This window comes from Apteryx mantelli, chromosome 26, assembly GCF_036417845.1.
Source record: "Apteryx mantelli isolate bAptMan1 chromosome 26, bAptMan1.hap1, whole genome shotgun sequence".
In the NCBI taxonomy this organism is placed as follows: domain Eukaryota; kingdom Metazoa; phylum Chordata; class Aves; order Apterygiformes; family Apterygidae; genus Apteryx; species Apteryx mantelli.
Window position 1 is genome coordinate 8,661,220 of NC_090003.1, and position 19,505 is coordinate 8,680,724.

General features: G+C 53.7%; 1 protein-coding gene across 1 annotated transcript in view; it reads right to left on the minus strand.

The window, feature by feature from the left end:
• The window catches only part of EPHA8 (EPH receptor A8), a 49,258-nt gene that overhangs the window by 13,658 nt on the left and 16,095 nt on the right, over nt 1-19,505 (minus strand). The window contains exons 3-5 of the mRNA XM_067311222.1: nt 13,420-14,083; nt 1,418-1,573; nt 144-479 (exon numbers count right to left, since the gene is read on the minus strand). Coding sequence (XP_067167323.1) covers nt 144-479; nt 1,418-1,573; nt 13,420-14,083 — 1,156 coding nt within the window. The remainder of the gene's footprint in view (nt 1-143; nt 480-1,417; nt 1,574-13,419; nt 14,084-19,505) is intronic.

The following is a 19,505-nucleotide window of genomic DNA, read 5'->3' on the forward strand; positions in this document are numbered from 1 at the left end:
CAGCACTGCTGCTGACTCCCACTCCCGGTGCAGGGTCTGGCTCTGACAGATACCAGCTAGGGAATGGTCAAGCCTTGTCCTGGAGCAACATCAGCATCAGCTCACACAGGCAAACCCTCAGGGATGGTGTCTGCTCCTCCTACCTGCCTGGTTTGTCGTGATGTTGGCAACCGCAGCTCTTCTGGACTCGAGGCTGAGGTCGGACACTCCGTTGATGGCCTCCACCCAGAAGGAGTAGTTGGTGTGGGCCAGGAGGTTGGTCACCGTGAGCGCTCCCTGCACCAAGCTCATCTGCTGGGGAACGAAGCGGATCCCGCTGCCGCACGTCTCGCACCGGCCAGCGTCCCCCGTGCAGCGCCTGCAGATCACGTTGTACATGATGTCAGTGCGTCCCCCCTTGTCCAGGGGTGGGCCCCACTCCAGTGTCACCGAGGTGCCATTCACACTGGAGATCAGGTTCACAGGAGCAGAGGGGGGCCCTGGAAAAGAAGCAGAGGTTCAGGCGGAGCGGGAGACACTGCAGCGTGTTGGGACTGGCGGAGCAGGGCCCTGGGGGGAATAGGACCAGCGGAGAGAGGCATCTTGGGCACCTTGTTCTGTGGGAGATCCACAGCCGATAGCCCTGCATGTACAAACAAAGCTTCGGTGAAGATAAAGCTGCCCAGAGAGGCAAGTGCTGCAAACAGAGGACCTCAAAGACACGGAGGTCTTGGGGTGACATGCTATGTCAGACCAGGCTCGGAGGAAAGATGCTTTCGATCAGGATACCATGCGCCAGGCAGGGAAGAACTAATATTTGTCCTGGGGGAAGCAGGAAGCAACAGGGATGCAGGAAGCTTTGAAGGGAACAGCCAAGGTGGGGACAGGAGGAGGGAGAGCAGGACTGACTAATCTAAAGGGAAAGGGAAACACGTGCTTCCTGGGGAGATAAACATTTTGGAGTGGATATTTTGGAACCCTAGAGAAACATAAGCCAGATGTTGCTGACCTGCCTTTCAACCTGGCTTCAGCTAGCAGCCCTGCACCTCTCTGCCCTCCTGGACCAACTGCAGAGAGGACAACTCCTTCTGGGATGCTTTTATCCCCCTTAGCAGCACCAGGACCCTCAAAGCACCCTCTTTCAGACAAGTGGGGTGAAACCACATGCCAAGCCCCAGGTCCGATCTCCACCCACGATAGGGGAGAGCACAGCAGCACTCGTACTGCCCCGCAGCCTTCCAAGGGTCTGGCCACCCTGGGCATTTCTGGGAATGAAGCTAGAGCTTAAAAACAGCCAGCTGGCCCGCAAGCAAGCACGCTTGCCAGCGGGGAAGGAGCAGAGCAAAGGGGAACAGGGTGCACCAACGTGTCCTCAGGAACGCGCATCGCACGTGCATCCAGCCCCGATGCAAGGTGGGCAGGCAGCAGGGGTACTTACGCGTGCAGGCGGCCGAGGGGGGGTCCTGCACTGCCCGGTAGAAGCTGCTGTCACAGCGGCACACGCGGGCTGCCCGGCTCTCCGAGTGGCTGTGCGAGGGGCACTTTGCGCACAGCTGGTCCCCAGGGGCCGACTTGTAAAATCCCAGCTCACAGGCTGCAGAGGAGGGAACGGGCAGAGGTCAGAGGGACATGCCTGGAAGAGGAGCACCCCATGGCTTAGTAAACCCCCCCCAGCACAGAGAAGAGCTCTAATCTCCCCTCTCTACCCATCCTGGTGTGCTGCAAACCCTCTACCCTGAGTAGCAAGGCTAGCTAGTGTCCCACCTTCACCTTGACACCTGGGTGAGTCCACCTCCCCTTCCAGCTAGAAACCAGGCTCTGCAAAAGCTGCTTTTGTAGCTTTCTCCCCCAATCGTATTTACTGCTGTCCCAGGGCCGCTTTCCCCACTGTTTTGCAGGCAGACTCAGGTGTCTCAGCTTTTTCATGAGCAGCCAGCTGCTTGCAAAGCTTGAGGTGTTCTCCTTGCACCTGTGCCTGCTCCTCTTTTCTGCCCCCGGGTTCCTGCAGCCCGCGTGGGGACCTCCTTGCTGCAGCCACTGCCTAGCCCCAAGGAGGGACTACTGCAAAGATCAAACCTACTAGCACTGGAAATGCTGTGGGCAGGACCCACGCTCGGTCACTCTGTCGCTGCCCAGTCCCGGGGCCGTGCAGTGGGAGTATGCACGTATGGGAACATGTACTACTGAGGTAGTAATACCTTCATTTTCCTGCTTTTACCCCCAGTGGCCAGCACTGCACACAGCCTCAATTTTTGTTGCCTCCGTGTTGTCTGTTTGTTCTGTTTCTAGGTGCTGATTTGTTTTCTTACCAATAACACTCCCTTCCTTGCTGGGGATCTCCCTAGACTGGTTGCTGCCAAAGTGTTTCACGTATTGCACGCTGGATGATAACGCAACAGCCTCTTTATAACCAAGCTACTTCCAGCAACGGCAGCTGCAGGCTGCACTCCAGCCATCCTGACCTGCTGGTCCCCCTTCAAACTCTGTCCCCGATTTCCGTGGCATTTTTGCAGCGAACGCCGCTTTAAAGGCAGGGCACCGATTCCAACGGGATGCACATCCCGCATGATAACAGCATGGGAAAAAGCAACAGGCAGCAGCTCTGGAGCCTGTTCCTGAATCTCTGCTCCTCCAAAAGGCCCCACAGTCCTGATTTTCAAGCCATCCACAGTCCCGACCTTTCAAGCTAGGCAGTATGCAGGCCAGGATTTGCCTTCTTCAGCTCAGCACCACAGTGTGAACACCCTTGGCCCTGCAAACCACCATCATCTCTACCACTGCAGGGACTAGGGACTTTTAACTCAAGAGGCACTGGAGCTGATCACCCCACCGGTATTTAATTAAGGGCAGAGAAATCAGTGCTGCACCAGACGTGGCTCCTGTTTATCTGCTTGAGAGAGACGGGCTGGCAGGAAGGATGGGAGCATGGAGCCCAGCAGATTTTCACTGAGCAGTTGTAATCATTTAGCATTTAATGTTGTAAAGAAACGTTAATTACCTGTAGCAATGATTCACAATTATTTCAGATGCAGTCAAGGAGAAAATTATGCTAAATGATGAATTACGGGGGAATTCGTGCACCAGGGCAGAGCTGTTTGGAGCCACCTCCCAGCACCTGCGTGGCACAAGTATGCAAGGAGGCCTGGAGAATAGCTGGGTCAGAGCAGGGCTGGGGCCAGGCCAGTCCCTGCTCTGGATAGGATCGTGCACCTCTGTGTGTGTCAGTGCTTACTAGAGATGAAAACGGGACATATGTTCAAGGCATTTGGCAGGCAGGGGACAGGGCACCAGGTTGGAGCCCACGGGCTAGGAGGTCTGGGCTGAGCTGTGAACTTGCCTTGGAAATTGCACAGGATATTAAATCCACACCATACATGATGACAGGCATGTCCTGCTCCTCTTTGAGCTCTATCTTGCTAGGGTAATGACATGTGGAAGACCAGGACCTCTCGGGTTAGCTCTGGGAAGAGCAAACCAGCAGAGAATTGGCCAGAAAGAAAAATTCAGTCAAACATGCCAGGTCTAAAAGCTACAGGGCCATCTGCCATGGCTATAGTACACACTGAACCTGTTGCAGAATGGTCCTACTCACAGAGAGCTGAAGCCACCCACCAGGGATGTGCAGGGCTGTTGTCCTACTGTCTTCATTGCAGCCAGGTACTTCCACCTGACAGAAATGCCCTAGCAGGAGCCATTCAGAAGACAAGGATTTCTTTTTTATTTTAGGCATTTAACACCCCTGCCCTGTGCCTGAGGAGCTCAGGCAAACAGTTGTGTCCTGCCTCCATGTGGACCAGGAATGACCAGCAGCCAGAAGTCCTACAACGCACCTCTTCCTTCTTTTCCCATGACAATCTTCTTGCAAAACCCAGTGTATTGGGCATAAATGGCAGTGTTTTGGTAGCAGGGGGCTGAAGGGTGTCCTGTGTGGGAGGAGGTCATGCACTGTCCTGTGCCGGTCACAGACAGTTCTGAAATGGATGAAAACAGCCCACTGCATGCCGAAACTTCAGCTGATCAGGAGCAGGTGGTGCTTCTGCTCAAACCTATTTAAGAAAGTTTGGTAGCTGCTAGGGGCAGGAGACACAAAAGGGGACATGTGGGGAGAAACATGAAGATGTGCATTTAGAGAAACGAAACAGAGACACGTGGAAGGGGACACTGTTGGGGACACAGCTGGAGGTACAGTCTTAGACAGAGGTGCTCGTGCCAGAGGAGGTACGCCTCTGAGCGACAGCAACCCATGGAGGACTCATGCTGGTGCAGAGGAAATGAGTAAGAAGCAAGGGAGTGGCGGGGACTGAGTGCAATGGCAGTAAAAAAAAAAAGGGAAGCTGAGACTAGGAAGAGGGGAGAGGTGTCTGGACCGAATGAAGGTGATCCTGGGAAAAGGGGAGGAGAGATGTTTTCCTGAAGTGTTTGTTTAATTGTCTTCTTTGTTTCTCAACACCTGAATCGGCAGTCAAAAGTTTATGTTAATTGGCATCAAGTTAAATTAAGTGCAGTTCCCACAAAACAGTTGAGACTATTTTGCCCCCAACACCCAGCCAAGGCTGCCTCGCCTTGGAGCTTCATCTCATGGTGTGGTCTTGCAATGCACACGGGAGAGCAGCAGACCTGCACCCGGCAGCCCAGCTCAAGAAGCGGCTTGCACATTTACTTTGGGCTCATGGTTGCCACCCCCATGCCTAGACCTGGCCAGTCCCAGTGTCACAAACAGGGCCTACAAAGGGCAACGCTAAACTGGGGCTTGGCATAGCACATCTCCAACTGTGCAGGGCTCTGTTGCCCAGGTGGGTCCCCAACACCTTTTGGTGTTGATGCTCCTTGGGTCCCTTAATGCACAACACATCTTGCCTTCTTTTCACAGCCCATCAGCCCCATCTTTGCAGGCATCGCCTGCCCAAGAGGCTGTGGAGCAGCAGGCTTGTCAAAAAACAGCGAGTGTGGGGAGGGCTCTGCCAGCCATCTGTAGCTCGGTCCATTTGTTTCCCTCCTTCTCCGTTCTCTGGGGACGGGACAACATCTGCTAATAAGTTGGCAGTGCTCAGGAAATGATAGATGAACCTGTCGAGGACATGCTAGCCAGGAACGAGCCACTCTGCTGAGTCCGAGTCGTGGTGCGGGGCTAGCGCTCTTCAGATGGGCCCGGCAGGAGCACCAAGGGCTGCATCAACGGAGCTGCAAACGAGAGCGTTGTCCCCCATGCCACTCACGTCTTGAGGCTCCATCCTCAGCCCCGCTGCATCCCAGGAGACATAGGCAGGGCGGAGGGCACGGCTGCGAGGTTGCAGGTGACACCGCCATGGGGCAGCCCTGACTCCCTGGAGATGATGCCATGCTCCCTTCTCTGGTCCTGCAACGAAGCAGCTAAAGCTGGACATCAGCTATCACCAGAAAAGCAAATATGTGCTGTCTCTAGGTACCCAGGAGAGGCAGGGCAACACCAGCTGCCAGGCTGGGCAGCCATCCTGGGAGGCAGGTCTTCCAGGGATTAGCATGGCACTAGGGACTAAATCTAGTGCTGAGCTCATTCCCACACCCCCCAACAGCACCAAATGCCGGCTCCCCTCCTCTCCTCCTGGCCGTGTCAGATGAAGCAGCTAGGAAGAGATGGAAGTGAGCCAGGCAGGCTCAGAGCTCGGCAAAACCACCGGGACCCGGGCTGTACGCAGCCCTCCAACCCAAATTCCTCAAAGCTGGGAAAGGCCAGGAATCCAGGGTGCCGGAGGGACCCCAGTGTCTCCAGGCATGCTGTAAGGGGCTGCAACACCTTTCGGGTTGTGCCTGTGGGTCTTGTTAACTGCTTTACTGTTTCAGGTGGGCTACACCCAGATTTCACCGATTTCATCTGATCTCCCTGCAGCATTGCTGGGAAGAGATAGAGATAGAAATAAGAACCAAAAACAAAACCAGAAAAGGTTGCGCTCAACGGGGCCAAATGGGAGCTACTCCATGCAGACGAATGTATTGGAGGTAATTCTGGATCCCTCCTTCAAGGCTTAGGGGAGCAAAGATGCATGAGATACAAATGGAGAAAGGATGTTTGAAACAACAAGAGCTTAATCCCAGGTCCTGCTGGAACCAGCATGCACCTTTGGAGGGGGATGTGAGCCCTCTCACCATCTGGATCTCATGCCAGGTGCCGGACAAGTTTTCAGCATGGTCCTGCTGCTCTGTGGGAAGGAGGAACATCTTCCCCATGCAGGGAGACGGCGCTAAGCCTCTGAGCATGGTAGGAGTGAATTCAGGATCCCCAACCTCCCATTGCGCTTGCACCATCTCCACCGTAACTGCTGGTGCAAAATGCCACGTCTTTCCCTGAGACTGCCTGCTCCTAATCTCGCCCCCAAAACGGCTTTCCCAGGCAACTGCACACTGGTAATGGAGAGTAATAACCTGCAGTCATGACCAGGACCCGGCTAAATTTGGCAGAAAAGAAGTATTCAAACCAAAAACAGGTATTCCAGAACCGGTGAAGGTCTTTGAATGCTGCCAGATCTATCTACAATGGTCCAATGGCTCTTTGGCACTTTTTTATGAGGACTACAGAGACCTTTCCATAAAGGAAATTTTGTTTCATCACCATCAATATGTTGAACTCCAGCCGAGCGTCAGACTCACCCTTCATCTGCGTCTGTGGCTAAACACAGGAAACCCAGAGGAAAAGTGGCAAACAGTAAAATATATTCAGCTAGGGACAAAAAAATACATTGTTCTATTTGTGGGTAAAGGGCAGCTTTGCAATCTCTATCCTTTTCATTTGATCCTAACCAGAAAAATAAAGAGATAGTGTTATGCTGTTGGCTTTGGGGTTTTTGTTTTTGTTTTTTTTCTTTTCCCCAGTAAATGCAACAAGCCACTTCCTTGAATTTTAGAGGAGAGAGTGAAAGTCCTGGACATGCTGAGACAATCTTGTCCTTTACCTTGCTTTCTCCAGGACGCTCGCTGATCTAAGTTAGCTGTGCATGCACAGCGCAGCAAACCTGGGATCCGAACTGACTAATTTGCAGTTCATTCTGGGACTATAAACTGGAACCTGTGATACCAGAGACATATGAATCCCAGGATCCTGGCAGGGCTGGTGGAAGGGTCCTCCAGAGCCTGGTTCAGCCTCCTGATAGTGGTGGGATTGTCCCCAACACTAGATCAGGGTGGTCACGGCTCTGTCTAGCCGAGTCCTGGAAATCCCCAAGGATGGAGATCCTCCCACCTTTCCAGTGGCCTATCCCAGAGCTCCATCATCTGCCTGGGAAAGAAGTTTTTCCTGATGTCCAGCCTGAGCCTCCCAAGCAATTCATGGCTCTGACATATCCTCTTTGCAGTCTGTTCCCATCTTAACTCTGCTACCTGAACAGTCGAGTTTCTGTGGTTTGGAAAACAAACTGTTCTTTTTTATTATTATTATTCTTTTTTTTAGGATGTGGGGCTTTGTATGGGATAAACAGAAGGCAATATAATCTTACCAGCTGCTACTGCCTGTATTTTACAAAGCTGCTGACTAGATTGCAAGCCAACAGCCAGAATCTCGTGAGTCACTAAGTTTCTTTGATTTTTCTTGCCTGGCATCACGGAGAGGACGTTTGCATAATTCCCATAGCATGTCTTCAAAACTGTCACTGCTCCTGCCCTTGGAAGGTTCAGTTTGGATCACTCACTGCAGAAGGTCTCCGTGGTAGGTGCCCAGGGTGTTGGTGCAGTCTAGCTCTGGGTAGGGCAGCCTGGCTCTCTGCCAGGCTTGGAGCAGGCATCACTGAGGTGCAACACAGCCACCGAGCCTCCAGCTCAGAGCTGGCATGCGTATGCTGGGATCTGCACGGAAAAAAAACCCTTGAAATCCAGACAGGTTTTCAAAGAAATGCTAAACGTGTTATAACACGCTTGTCTGGACTTGCAATGACAGGGTATCGTGATGCACATATGCTGGTACATATGCTTCTAGGTGGGGACACAGGGGAGGGGGAGCCCTGTGCAAAATAGCCTGGTGATGGGCACCCCGAAATCCCAGCTTCGATCCCTGCTGATCGACAGAGGCATGCGTGACTCCCGCTCAAAGTGATGGGGGGACCCATGCGGCTCATACAGAGCTGGGAAAGGGGGTTTTCCTTGGAATCAGCCTGCCAAGACCAGTGTCCTGTTTCCAGCAGAGCAGCCTATATAGGTTGTTTCACATGAAAACACAACATAAGGAGCTGGCAGTTGCTGTTGTGATGCTCTTACAAGTATAGGAAAAAAATTAGTGTTAGGACAGAAAGAGAAACATCAGGCTCTGTCAGCACAGAGCATCTCTGAATTGAAAGGCGATAAGGAATTTGGGGAGAGAAGGGAATGGTGCATGGCTCTCAGGGGCTCCCTTAATCCACCGGCACATCTCTCCTCCTCCTTGCACCCTTTTCCATCCCTCCTGTGCTGAAGGAAGGGAGGGAGCACACAGAGCGTGGTCTCCTTGGCTACATGTCCAGGGAATAGCGACATCCGCACCCGCAGCGCCTTGCACAGATCAGTCAGTCCCCTCAAACCTAACAAGAACATCTCAGGTACCTTCGCCTCGTCCTTCCCCTTCCCTGATGTGACCATCCCTGTTCCCCCCGAAGTGGTGCAGAGCCCTTCCAACAGCAGCAGCTAGCCCAACCCTGGTGCACACAGCTGCAAAATTTTGCTGCTGCAGAAGCGGGTCTTCGCCTGGCCCAGCACGGCGGAAGTCCGCGTCTCTGGCGTGCTTTCCACCGCTGACGGTTTGGCCCGTGTCGTTTCGTCCCCTGGTGTTTCTAAGGCTCACCGGGTCTCGACACGGCCGGCGCTGTGCCCGCCAGCGTGGCGCTGCCTCCTCCGGAGCAGCGGATGGTCTTTCCTCTCCTTCCGCGCTGTGAGCGCTGCTCCCCCTCTGCCCTGCCATTTGGACGGAGTGATGATTCCTCTCTACTGACTTTCTTCATAAATGTCTATGGATGCAAAACTGTATTCACAGGCACATAATTACCAAGTCGGGTATTTTCTCCTCTTAATTAGCAATGCTGTGGTGCTTTAATTGCTCGATTAAAGTTGCCCACAAGGAAGGTTTAAGGTACATTAAATTTGCTGATTGGTTCATCAGCATGAATCCCACCAACTGGAAAAAATTAACTGGCTTCCAGATTGTTAACCAGACTTTCCAGATCCATTTACGCCAGCCATGTGTCACGGGAGGCATGAGAGAAACCAGTAGCAGAGATGCCTGGGAGTTAGTCTATGAGGGTCCAACTGTCCCGCTCCTCCTTATCTCCTTAATTTGGGGAGCTGGAGGTGAAAGAGTCCTGCAAACCACAACCTCCCTCCCCTCTCCTTGTCCAGAGGAGCTGCTCCCTCATCAGCGTTCTCCAGCCAAAGGCAACATCCCCGTGAAGCCCCCAAGCACCGCAGAGGGCAAGCAGCGATCAGGACATCCAAAGACTAAAGAGCCTGGTCCCAAACCTTTGAGAAAAATGTCTGAACAGCAAGTCCAGCTCCAAAAAGTCATGGATAAGGAGCAAAGGCTCGTTGCGAGTGGCATTTCTGCCAAAGACCGATCAACCTGCTCTGATCGTGGGGAAGGGGGGGGCTATCACTCCTGTTTTACCCTTTTTTATTTATTCATTAAAGAAAGTGCTTCCTGGGAGATTCTGCAGTCCTGGACATCTCCTTGCTGTCTGGATGAATGGATTTGTGTCAGCTCCTAGACAGCAACGCTTGTGATCTGTGGCTGTGACACTATTCCCGATGGTCCAAACTGACTATCTGTACATATATAACTCACTATCAGCGACACAGATTTCAACCCAGCTGTCCAGCGCTGCTCGCCGATAGCTGGTGACGAACACAGCAGAAAAAACAGCCCCAGTGGCTAGTGTCTGAGATGGCCCCAAACACGATGTGGTCCAGCCAAAGGAAGGATTTAAAGCCGCACTGAACGGCTGACCCCCACTGCGAGGGCAGAGACCCCCCAAAGCCCCCGCGCCTTGGGGTCCCACAGCAAATTCAAGAGTCACCATCCTCGCCTGCCTCTGGGACTGCTGAGTCTCCCTCTCCATCTCCAAAGGATGTGGTACATGTGTCCCGGCTCTCAGCCGCACGTACATTTTTGGAGGTGACTTGCAGGTTTCTTTGCTCCCACAGAAGCAGAATCAGGGGGTTTGTCTTTGGGTTAAATGCTCCCCTTTTTTCATTTAGCTAATTGCTCTGATCACATTGAAATATGTCTCTATTCAGCCTGCACTGTGGCTATATATAAATAAGAAGAATTATGCTGATTGTCTTCTTACCTGATAAATCACTGGGTCAAATCCTTTTCACTTTGTGCTACTTATTCTACTATTATTAGGCTATTTAGGCAGGGTAGTTGCTATCTATCTGCTGTGTGTAAGACATACTACCATGCTCTTTTCCTGCTCTGGACCGATACGTTTCAAGGAGGAGGAAGGCTGTGCTGTGAATGACCTCCCCTTCCTTGCCACCAGCAGTGACAAATCGTGCTCAAACCTGGTTTCTGTCCAGCAACGCACTGCAGCACCTGCACCACCCCACCCCAAGCCACAGCTGGAAAAGGGCTCCCGTGTCCCTAAAGATGAGCCAGGGAGATGCACAAGGCATAGATACAGGGCACAGGTGGCTTGTGTGGTGCCAGGTGTGACGCACCCGACGCCAGGCTGGCTGGCAGCCTTAGCGTGGTCCTGCTCCCGGTGCCCCTGGGTGACAGAAAGGCTGAGATCCGGCACCCTCTAAGCCTGTGGAAAGCCCCCTTCATGTCCTTATGGCAAGCATCGGGACATTGCAGCAAGGTAAAACGCGTGGATCCCACCAGGGCAAGTGCAAGGGGTCAGAGATCCCAGCCACCACCCTGCAGCCCAAGCAAAGAGACGTCCAAGTGACCGCCAAGAGTAAAGGGGATGAGAGGCCAAGCAGTCCACGGGGTACCCGCGTATCCTCCACCACATCCAATCTCATCCCAGCATCCTAGCTCTGTGGCACAGCCTTCCTTCTCCTTCGGAGGGTTTGGAACAACTTTGGCCACGATCTGGTTTCCTGAGCTGTCTTCCATCACTCTGGCAGGTCCTTAGAAAAATGAACATTAAAAAGGAGGGGGAGAAACCTCCACTGTTCAAACATCTTTAGCTTTGACAAATAAGGCGTCCGGCTGTGAAAGGCAAAAGGAAATTAATTTGGAATCACATTTTAAACATGGCCATAAAGGCAAAGTATCTTCTCTTTAATTTTTTTTCCCCCAAGAAAAAAAATGAATTTCCCTGATATTTATAGAAAGATTATTAGGGCCACAAGAAGTGATTTATATCATCTCGTCCCAGTGACGGAGAATGAAAAATTACTGGGGCGACAGCCACTGGAATCCTGCTTTTGTCCGCCTGACAATTAAAACAGCTAATTTCCAATTCCGACAGATCCACCAGGGTTATAAATCATTCCAGAAAGGCACTTTTCACCATGAAAAATGAACTCTGCCCCAATCAAGCACAAGAAGCTTAGATCAGAGATTTGTATCTGTTTGCTTTTGTGTGTAAATATATATACTCCGGCTCCACACCCACCTGCTGAAGGAGATGCTAGTAAGAAGGTGTTGCCTCTGCTCGCTTGATGCTGGGCTATCAAACTCCCCTTGCTCCTCCATTAGGAGCCGCTGAGGATAAATGGGGCAGGGAAGACACGAGGAAGAGGTGACCCTGAACCTTTCCCTCCGAGGTCAAAGAAAGGCCAGTGACATTTCTGCCTGGTTTCTGGCTCAAAAAGCTTTGGGAAGCCTCATGCAAGAGCACGACTGGTTGAACAGCGCAGGTCTGAGTCCATTTAAGTGCACTAGGACCAGCCTCCACCTGTGTCCACCCCATTCGGGGCAGGCTGAACCACGTCTCCTCCCTGCTGTGCCTATGGGTCAGGGGCCGTGCATTGAGGGGCAACGATCCCAAAAGTCAGGGCAGCCACTGGAAAGGTCACCAGGAGGGTGGAGAAGGAGCTTTCCTACAGCTTTGCTCTCTGGGACACAGACGGACGTGTTGCAACACAGACCCTGGGGCTGCCCTCTGCTCCCTGCCTGCAGCGCGTTGCGGTGCTGATCCCACCGGGCAAAGTCTCCTGTACAGGGCTGCAGGAGGGGGGATGTGCGGAGGGCTTGTTCGGCACTTCTGAACCAAACCTCTAACCCACAGCTCCTTGCAGTCCTGGGGCTGGGACTGAATCGTTCAGGTGGCCTGCTCCAGCACCCTCTTTCTAGGTGGCACACGCCTGGCCCCATGCACGCTTCACATCTACCCTTTAATGCGGGAGAGAAAGAAATATCCTGAATTAGCACGTCTGTTCCGGGATGACTTTAAAATCAAAGGTCACAGGCAGGAGGAATTTCAGGTAGAAGCATTTATTCTGCCTGTCCTTCCAGCTCTGTGTAGCTCAGGACTCTCTGGGGCCGGGGCCGGCGCCGGTCCCAGCGGCACCTGGATCTGTTCCAGCCCAACGTCGGACGTTTTAACCTTGCATCGAGTCTCCCTAAGACAAATGCTTCACTTAACATTTCTACGAAATTCAAACAAAGGCCCCACACGCTTATTTGCAGAGGCAGAACGCTGCTCCCCTAAATACCTTCTACGAAGAAACCAAAAGCAAACAAATCTGTGTGGAGGGGGTCTCCCAGGGATCCCAGAGCACCAAGCTCTGTACACATCCAACCCCTTGCCAGCAACAGAGCCCGGTACACAGCTGCTGCTGGTCACCCCGCTTCCTTATCGCAGTTTGTACAGTTGGCAGCCTGAAGTCTGTCCTGCGGCACTGAGGATCTCAGGGGAGGCTCTCCACACCTCCGGATGGGAAGGCACTGCGGCAACCCCGGGGAAGAAGGGGGTGATGGATGAATGCGATAACCTTGTTTTATAAAGCTCAGTTTCTCTCTTTTTGTTTTCCTTGCTGTCAAGCTCTCTGCGAAAGAGAAGCAAGCGATGGAGGACGTCGGAGAGCCCAAGTGGGTTTTCTCTGGAGCGCGCCAGCATGAATCACAGCATCGCAGCTGCTGCGGGGACACGGCTGGCACCTCGGGACCACGCGCATCGCAGTAGGGTAGAATGTCTCCCTGCACCCAAGGCAGCCCTCATCCCAAAGCCAGGCCCCCGTCCCAAAGCCATGCTCTGTGCGCCAGGCACTGTCACCGTCAGGTCCACAAAGAGCTTACAGATGCTATCAGGGACCTCTTTGCTAGCAGGAGACATATGAGCAAGCAAGCAAAGGCTTGGGCAACCCTTAGCCTCAACAGGCCAAAGAAACAGTACCGGTCTCCGCCATGGTCCCACCAGCTCATTCTGCAAAGCTCTTTCTCCAAGTTCTTGCAAGCAAGCCTCTGTCCTCCACCTTTCCCCCCCAAAAGGCCAAGATCCTCCCTGCAGCCAGCCCTCCCCTTGCAGACACCCTTAGCAAGAAGTGGGGACTCACCCACGCAGGAATCCCGCTGCTCTTCGTAGCCAGCGCTGCACACGCACTTCCCAATGGGCACCAACCATTCCCCCTCCGCGCTGCAGTACATTTTGGGGGTGTCCCTCTCCTCCGAATGGCCTACGCACTCTCCCCGCACTTCCACCAAGGAGGATGAGTCAGCCCCAGTCACAGCCTCGGAGAAGGATGCCAAATTCCTCACCATTGCGGGACACTTCTTGTAGTACACCCGCACCGAAACAATTGCGATGCAAGCGCCTATGTCCTGGAAGGCCAAGTAGAAACCCCTCTTGCTCAAGGGCCCCACACCCCGCACCTCCGTGTTCAGCTTCAGCCGCCTGACACCCAGGTCCACGCTGGTGAAGCTCTCATCAGCTGCAATGGTGTCAATCTTCATAAAATGGCTCTCCCGGGTGCTGGCACCCAGGTCACGGTCCGACTCCAGGTAGTAGAGGTTGAAAGTCTCCTTGCAGGTGCCCAGCACACCCGGCATGCTATTGCAGTCCCGCAGCGTGAACTTAATCTCCGCGTAGACCCGCCGGGCACCGTCCCGTTGAACCCAGTTGGTCCGCAGCCAGTTGTTCTGGTTGGGGCTCATGACGTTACAGACCTGGTAGGTGTGGATAGGGCTGAAAAATTCATCCATTTCGTTGATCGAATCCCACTGCGGAACAGAGAGAGAACAGGTCATTCCAGGTGCCCTCAAAAAACCGTGGCGAGCACAGGGCATGCGTGAGTACGTGCCGTCATCCACCCAGCGACAAACTCCCAGCGCCCCAGGAGCTGCGGCTGAACGTGAGATGGTTGCTAGCGTTGGCCATAGGAAAATAATTAACGGAGCGGACCCTCCCTGCCTGGAGGTACCGCTCGCCTTCCTCGGGCTGCCAGCCCTGCCACCGTGAAGGTGAAAGGGGGGGGCGTCCCCCCCACTTTCACCATGCTGTTCATGCCCTGCCTGCCTCCGGCATGTGCACGTGGCACGGGACCACTGCGCGGGCGAGCTGGTGTCTGCAAGGGGTCCTGCGCCGTGTCCCCAGCTACCAAGCCGCCCCCCCACCGCAGCCGATGAATGCTCCGTCGGGGGACACGGAGCAGGAAAACAAATCTCTTTAGCAGCCTCGCAAGTACATTAAAATAAAGCCCCAGGCTTGTTCTGACGTGGCGTGAACCATGTTTCTCATTCCAGTGGCGACGCGCAGTTCATTATAGACGCAAAACCAACAGCAGCCCCGAGACAGCCGGCCTGATTCTCAGCGCAGAGAAGGGCAAGCCCAAAGACTTTACCCCGGCGTCCACGACAGCAAGCGAGGAATACAGATCCGCCACCAACAGGCACCCAGAAGCCTTGCTACGTGGCCGCGAGCGCTGCAGGGACAGGACACGACTAGGGGAGAGCGTTGCAGCCCCAGAGCATAAGCGTTATTGGAGGGTTTATCAGTGCTACCAGTGAGACAGGCTACTACCTTCTTCCCCTTCAGCTAAAAAGGTCCTCCCTCGTTTAACTCCCATGAATTGCAGGATCCTGCGGAGGAAGCGTTCCTACACCTTCTGCAAATGTTACGGTGATCAGAGCAGCTATTTCGGCGATGTGTATCTTCGAAACTCCCCTGGCGTTTCACCTTTAGGAGAAACCCCTGCTTCTCACTCTTAAAGAGCTCGTAGAAGCTTGGAAAAGGCAGCGGCTCCAGGTGCAGTCCGCAGGGGAAGCACATTCAGCGTGCAGCAGGAAAGTTAAGCCGCTTGCAAGAGAAAAAAAATCGTTTCTGATTCTTGGGGGAAAAAAAATGGAATCCAGAATGCCTGGGCTTGTCCCAGCACTGCCTGGACCAGGGACTGTGTATCACTCCACAGGACCTGCTCTGGACCCCAGCGATCAGGCAGAAGATGTGGAAATCCACAATCTCTGGGAAGAGCTGTGCCCGTGAACAGCAGTTCCCCTCCAGTTATGCCCTGAGCCTCCGGCCTCCAGCCTCCAGCCTCCAGCTCCTGCACGGACGCTGCGGAGGGTGTGGAAGTCATCGTCACAATTAATTGAGCACAAATTAACACAACATCTGCTTTCTGCCTTTTCCCTGCTGGATCCCCCTGAGAAATGAGGCGGAACCACGCGCTGGGAGAGACACGCGGCACGATGGCAGAGCGGAGAGTGGCAGGCAGGGATGCTCCCTCAGCAGCACAGCCAGGCCCCCGCTGCAAGGGCTGTGGGCTCGGGGCTCTCCGACAAGCCACAAAGTGCTTACGGTGTGGACGGAAATACCTTGGTGTATGGCTGGTTTGGTCTGCTGTGGTTCTCCTGCACCCGGAAACATTCATTTCTACCCCAAATCTGACAAAGGGAATAGTGCTCGTGACCACAGCATCTCCTTTATCCATGTGACGCTGTCAAAGCTGGAACCGTCCTCCCCGCTGGCTGAGAGCAGGGGTTTAAATGCTCATCTCCAAGCACTAGCAATGATCAACATCAAGCTCAAGGAAGAGTTTGGAGGGTTTGCACTTGGAGCATTTCTTTTTCAAACTTTGCATTTTAGTGCAGAGCACCCGGACCATCAGTTCTTCCTCCAGGTCATGCAGCGTCGTGGTCTCCCAGTCGGTGACCGGCCTTGATACCATATAGTTAGCCTACAGGACAAGTGCCGTACCATCGGTGGAAAGGCGTGAAGGCCACACGGGCTGGTGGCTCAGATGCCGCAGGCACATTTGCCCGCTGAGAAGGATCAGGCTGGCGGGTAGCCAACAGCGTGACCAGGTGAAAAGCCCTGGCAACAAGGGACCTCAGGTCCCATCACCTCCATTCGGGTCCCAGTTCCCCAAACAGCGGCGCTGGAGACCGTCCCATTCGGTACCAGGGGACCCACTTTAGGAACCGCCGTGACTTGAAGGGTTTTTCTGTTTCACCTTAATTACAGACTCTTACGGCGAGCTCCTTCCCGGGGAAGGGGAGTCTCTGACCATCTGCAGCTTTGACTTTGAACGGTTCGGGGCTGGCGATACGATCAGTTCAAGAACGCGAGCGCTGTGCATGCACCTGGCCTCCCGGCCCTGCTCGCATCAGCCTGCTCTTGGCTGCTGGCTTGAAGTGGCTTTTATTAAACGAAGCTCAGCTCGGCCCCTGTCGTTGCGATAAGATCCCCTAGCGAGATGGAAACGAGGACATCATAATTAACGTGGCGAGCACGCGTGTATGTGTGGGGCGGGGAGGAGGGGGGGGGCAGGTTTTCATCTGTATTCAGGGACTTGTCTAATGGCTTAAATTAAAGTCAACACAAGTTATATATAAAAAAAAAAAAAAGTTGCCAGATTATGAAAGGCAAAAGATGCAAATACCAGATATCTGGGCAGCTGAGCAAGGTCTTAAAAGTCTCCCAGGGCCTGTGCGGTGCAACATAGAGGGGAGGAGGAGGAGAAGTGGAGGGGAACGAATGCACAAGGAGAAACTACTTTCCTCCGAGGAAGGCTCTCAGCCTCTTTACTTTGCAGGACAAGCGCCTCTCCCCAGCCAAAGGGAGATGAGGGACCAGGCCTTCCCGGCCCTGGGATGGCTTCTGGGAGGGTTGCAGTGTCCGTCTGGCACGGCAAAGCTTTTACTGCTCCTGGGACATCCAGTACTTTCCTGAGAGCAAGCACCGAGCTGTGGTTCCTCCCCAGAAGCTGCCTGGTCCCTCACACCGCTGTCACTGGGAGAGGGAAAAGAAAAGACATTATTGCAGCTATAAATCATTAGATGGGAAGGGGGGGGAGCGTTTAATAGAGGTAATCCCCATAAAATCAGTCACTGCAATGGCTAACGAGGGATTTGTTAGGCAGTTAACTACCCTGAGCTTTACTGCAGGTGATTAACTCCTGGTAGTGACCAGCATCTGGGGAATTAGCAATAACACAGCATTTACTGAACAAGCTCTAGGGGATGAGCTTTTATCTCAATTACTAGTTTAAATCTTTATTTTCCAATGTTCCGTTCCCACTGATCCATTTTTTAATGAAAACGAGTTTTGCCGCAGCTTGCTCTGTAACATGCTGGTATTCTCCTAGGCAGAGGGGCTCTGTTTGGAAGAGAAGCCCAAGGAGATGACACCAAGGACACCAGAGTGATGGATGACAGAAAGCATGGCCCCAGGCAGACAGGAGAGCCCTGATATCTTCTGGCGCTTCAAGAAGGCAGCTGGGACCTCAAAGCCGGTGTCCAAACGGCAAGCACACAGCACAACTCAGGCTGGAGCCACGGTTTTCGCAGGGTGAGCTCAGGGCAAAGGAAGAGCCAGCTCCAAGCACCACGGCAGAGCGAGCAAGTCAGATTTCCTTCCAAGTCGTGAACCGGTTGCTGGCTGCAGGGCCGAAGTCAGGCTCTATTCGTAGATATTTTAGCAGCCAAACCAAGGCCTCACCTTCCAAAATGTCCCCTTCTGCCTATGGTTTGCTCTGCAAACAGCTCAGTCCCAGGGCGTTCGCAGTAGCATGAAATTCCCATCCGCAGCGTGCAAACGCTGCTGAGAGACCGTCCTATGGGCAGAAATGTGCCGTCTGTACTCTCAGCTGGTTGTTTAAGCAAATCTGGTGCTTTTCTGCCTTTTTTTCTTTTTCTTTTTTTTTTTTTCCCCCTCTGAGTTGCTGCAGAATGAGGAAATAGCATCTCAGCTAACTGTGTTCAGGGACCTCAGGACACCACCTTTCGGCAGGACAGGAGAGGAGCAGAGAAGGGGATGTGCAGGAATCGCCTCAAAGGTCTTTCCCCACGCTCCTGGAGCTAAAACCGAGCATGCCAGGGAAAGGGGCACCTGCCTGGGTGACGGATGCCCACCAGCTCTCCAGGCTGACCCCAACCGGCCCTTACAGCTGAGGGGCCAGATCGCGGAGGTCCTGGCAGGAGGTGGCCAGGGAGGTCGCAGGAGGCACGGGAGGGTCATTTCCCAGCGCTCAGGGTGCTCCCATCATAGTTAAGGTTGCAGGGCATCGTTCGAGCTCCTTGGATACCCCGTGTCTGAGCAAAATCATTTCCTGTTTGACTTTGTAAATCAAAGTAGACGATACAATAATCATTAATAATATGTCGACTTATTTCATCGCCGTTTTAATTAGTCAGTAGAAAAGCAATTTGCAAGGGGGGGCCGATCAGGTTCCCTCTGATCCAGCAGGTCATGTGCCAGGCAAGGAGAGGGGGAGAGAAGGGCACCGGGGCGTTTTGGTGGAGAGGGCTGGCAAACGGGAGGCACACAAGGGGAAGGGGCAGCCTCTTTGACAGGGCTGATAAGAGTTTAATTATCGATGCAAAGGGAGTTGTTCCGGGGATGGAGCCGGCTGCAAAGCTCCCGGGAGCTCTTTGAAGTCATAACTGAGAGAAGCCGGAGCCCGCGGGACGGGGATGCTCCCGGTGACCCTTCCGCTTCCTGCACGCGTCGCAGGGGTGGAGGTGAGGGGCACGCAATTAAAACCCAGAGCAGCTATTACGGCCAATTACCCCCTCAGTTAATTATCCAGTGGGAGGAAATGTCAAAACAGGCCGCTCATGCCTCCCTGATGGCTCGACTCTCCCCAGGACCAAAGCGCTGCTGACCCCGCTGCTCCCAGCGCTCCTCTGTCCTTGCTGGCCACAGCAGACCCAGAGAGGAAACAGTTTGCCGCAAGGCAAGATCACCCTGTCCACGGGTGTGATGAAAACGTCAGGGCTTTGCAAGCGATCGCGGTGAGGCTTAGCTGCAGCGTCCTTCCAGCTTTGCACTGTTGATGCTTTCCAGCCGCCTCGGACCGTTGCCCTGGCTGTACAGGTGGGCTCTGGGATCTCCCAGATCAGAAGAGAAAAAACCTCTGAGCCTGTGTTTTTTTTTCCTGTGACATCCCGAGGAGCCCCAGGAAGGAGGGGATGGGACCTGCAGGGGTGGGGAAACTCGGAGTGAAAAGGAAAGTGGGAAGCGGCTTTTCACAGCAAGCCACCAGGTGTTAGAAACGGGGCTATCATCTGGCGCAGGGACACCTTCCCAAGCGCCACAGTCCTGGGGCTGGAGCTTTGTGCTCTTTTAGCACCAAGTGAAGACCCAGACGGTTACCCGCATCCCCATTTTCACCAAGGCTCCGGCCCAGGGCTCACACATAGC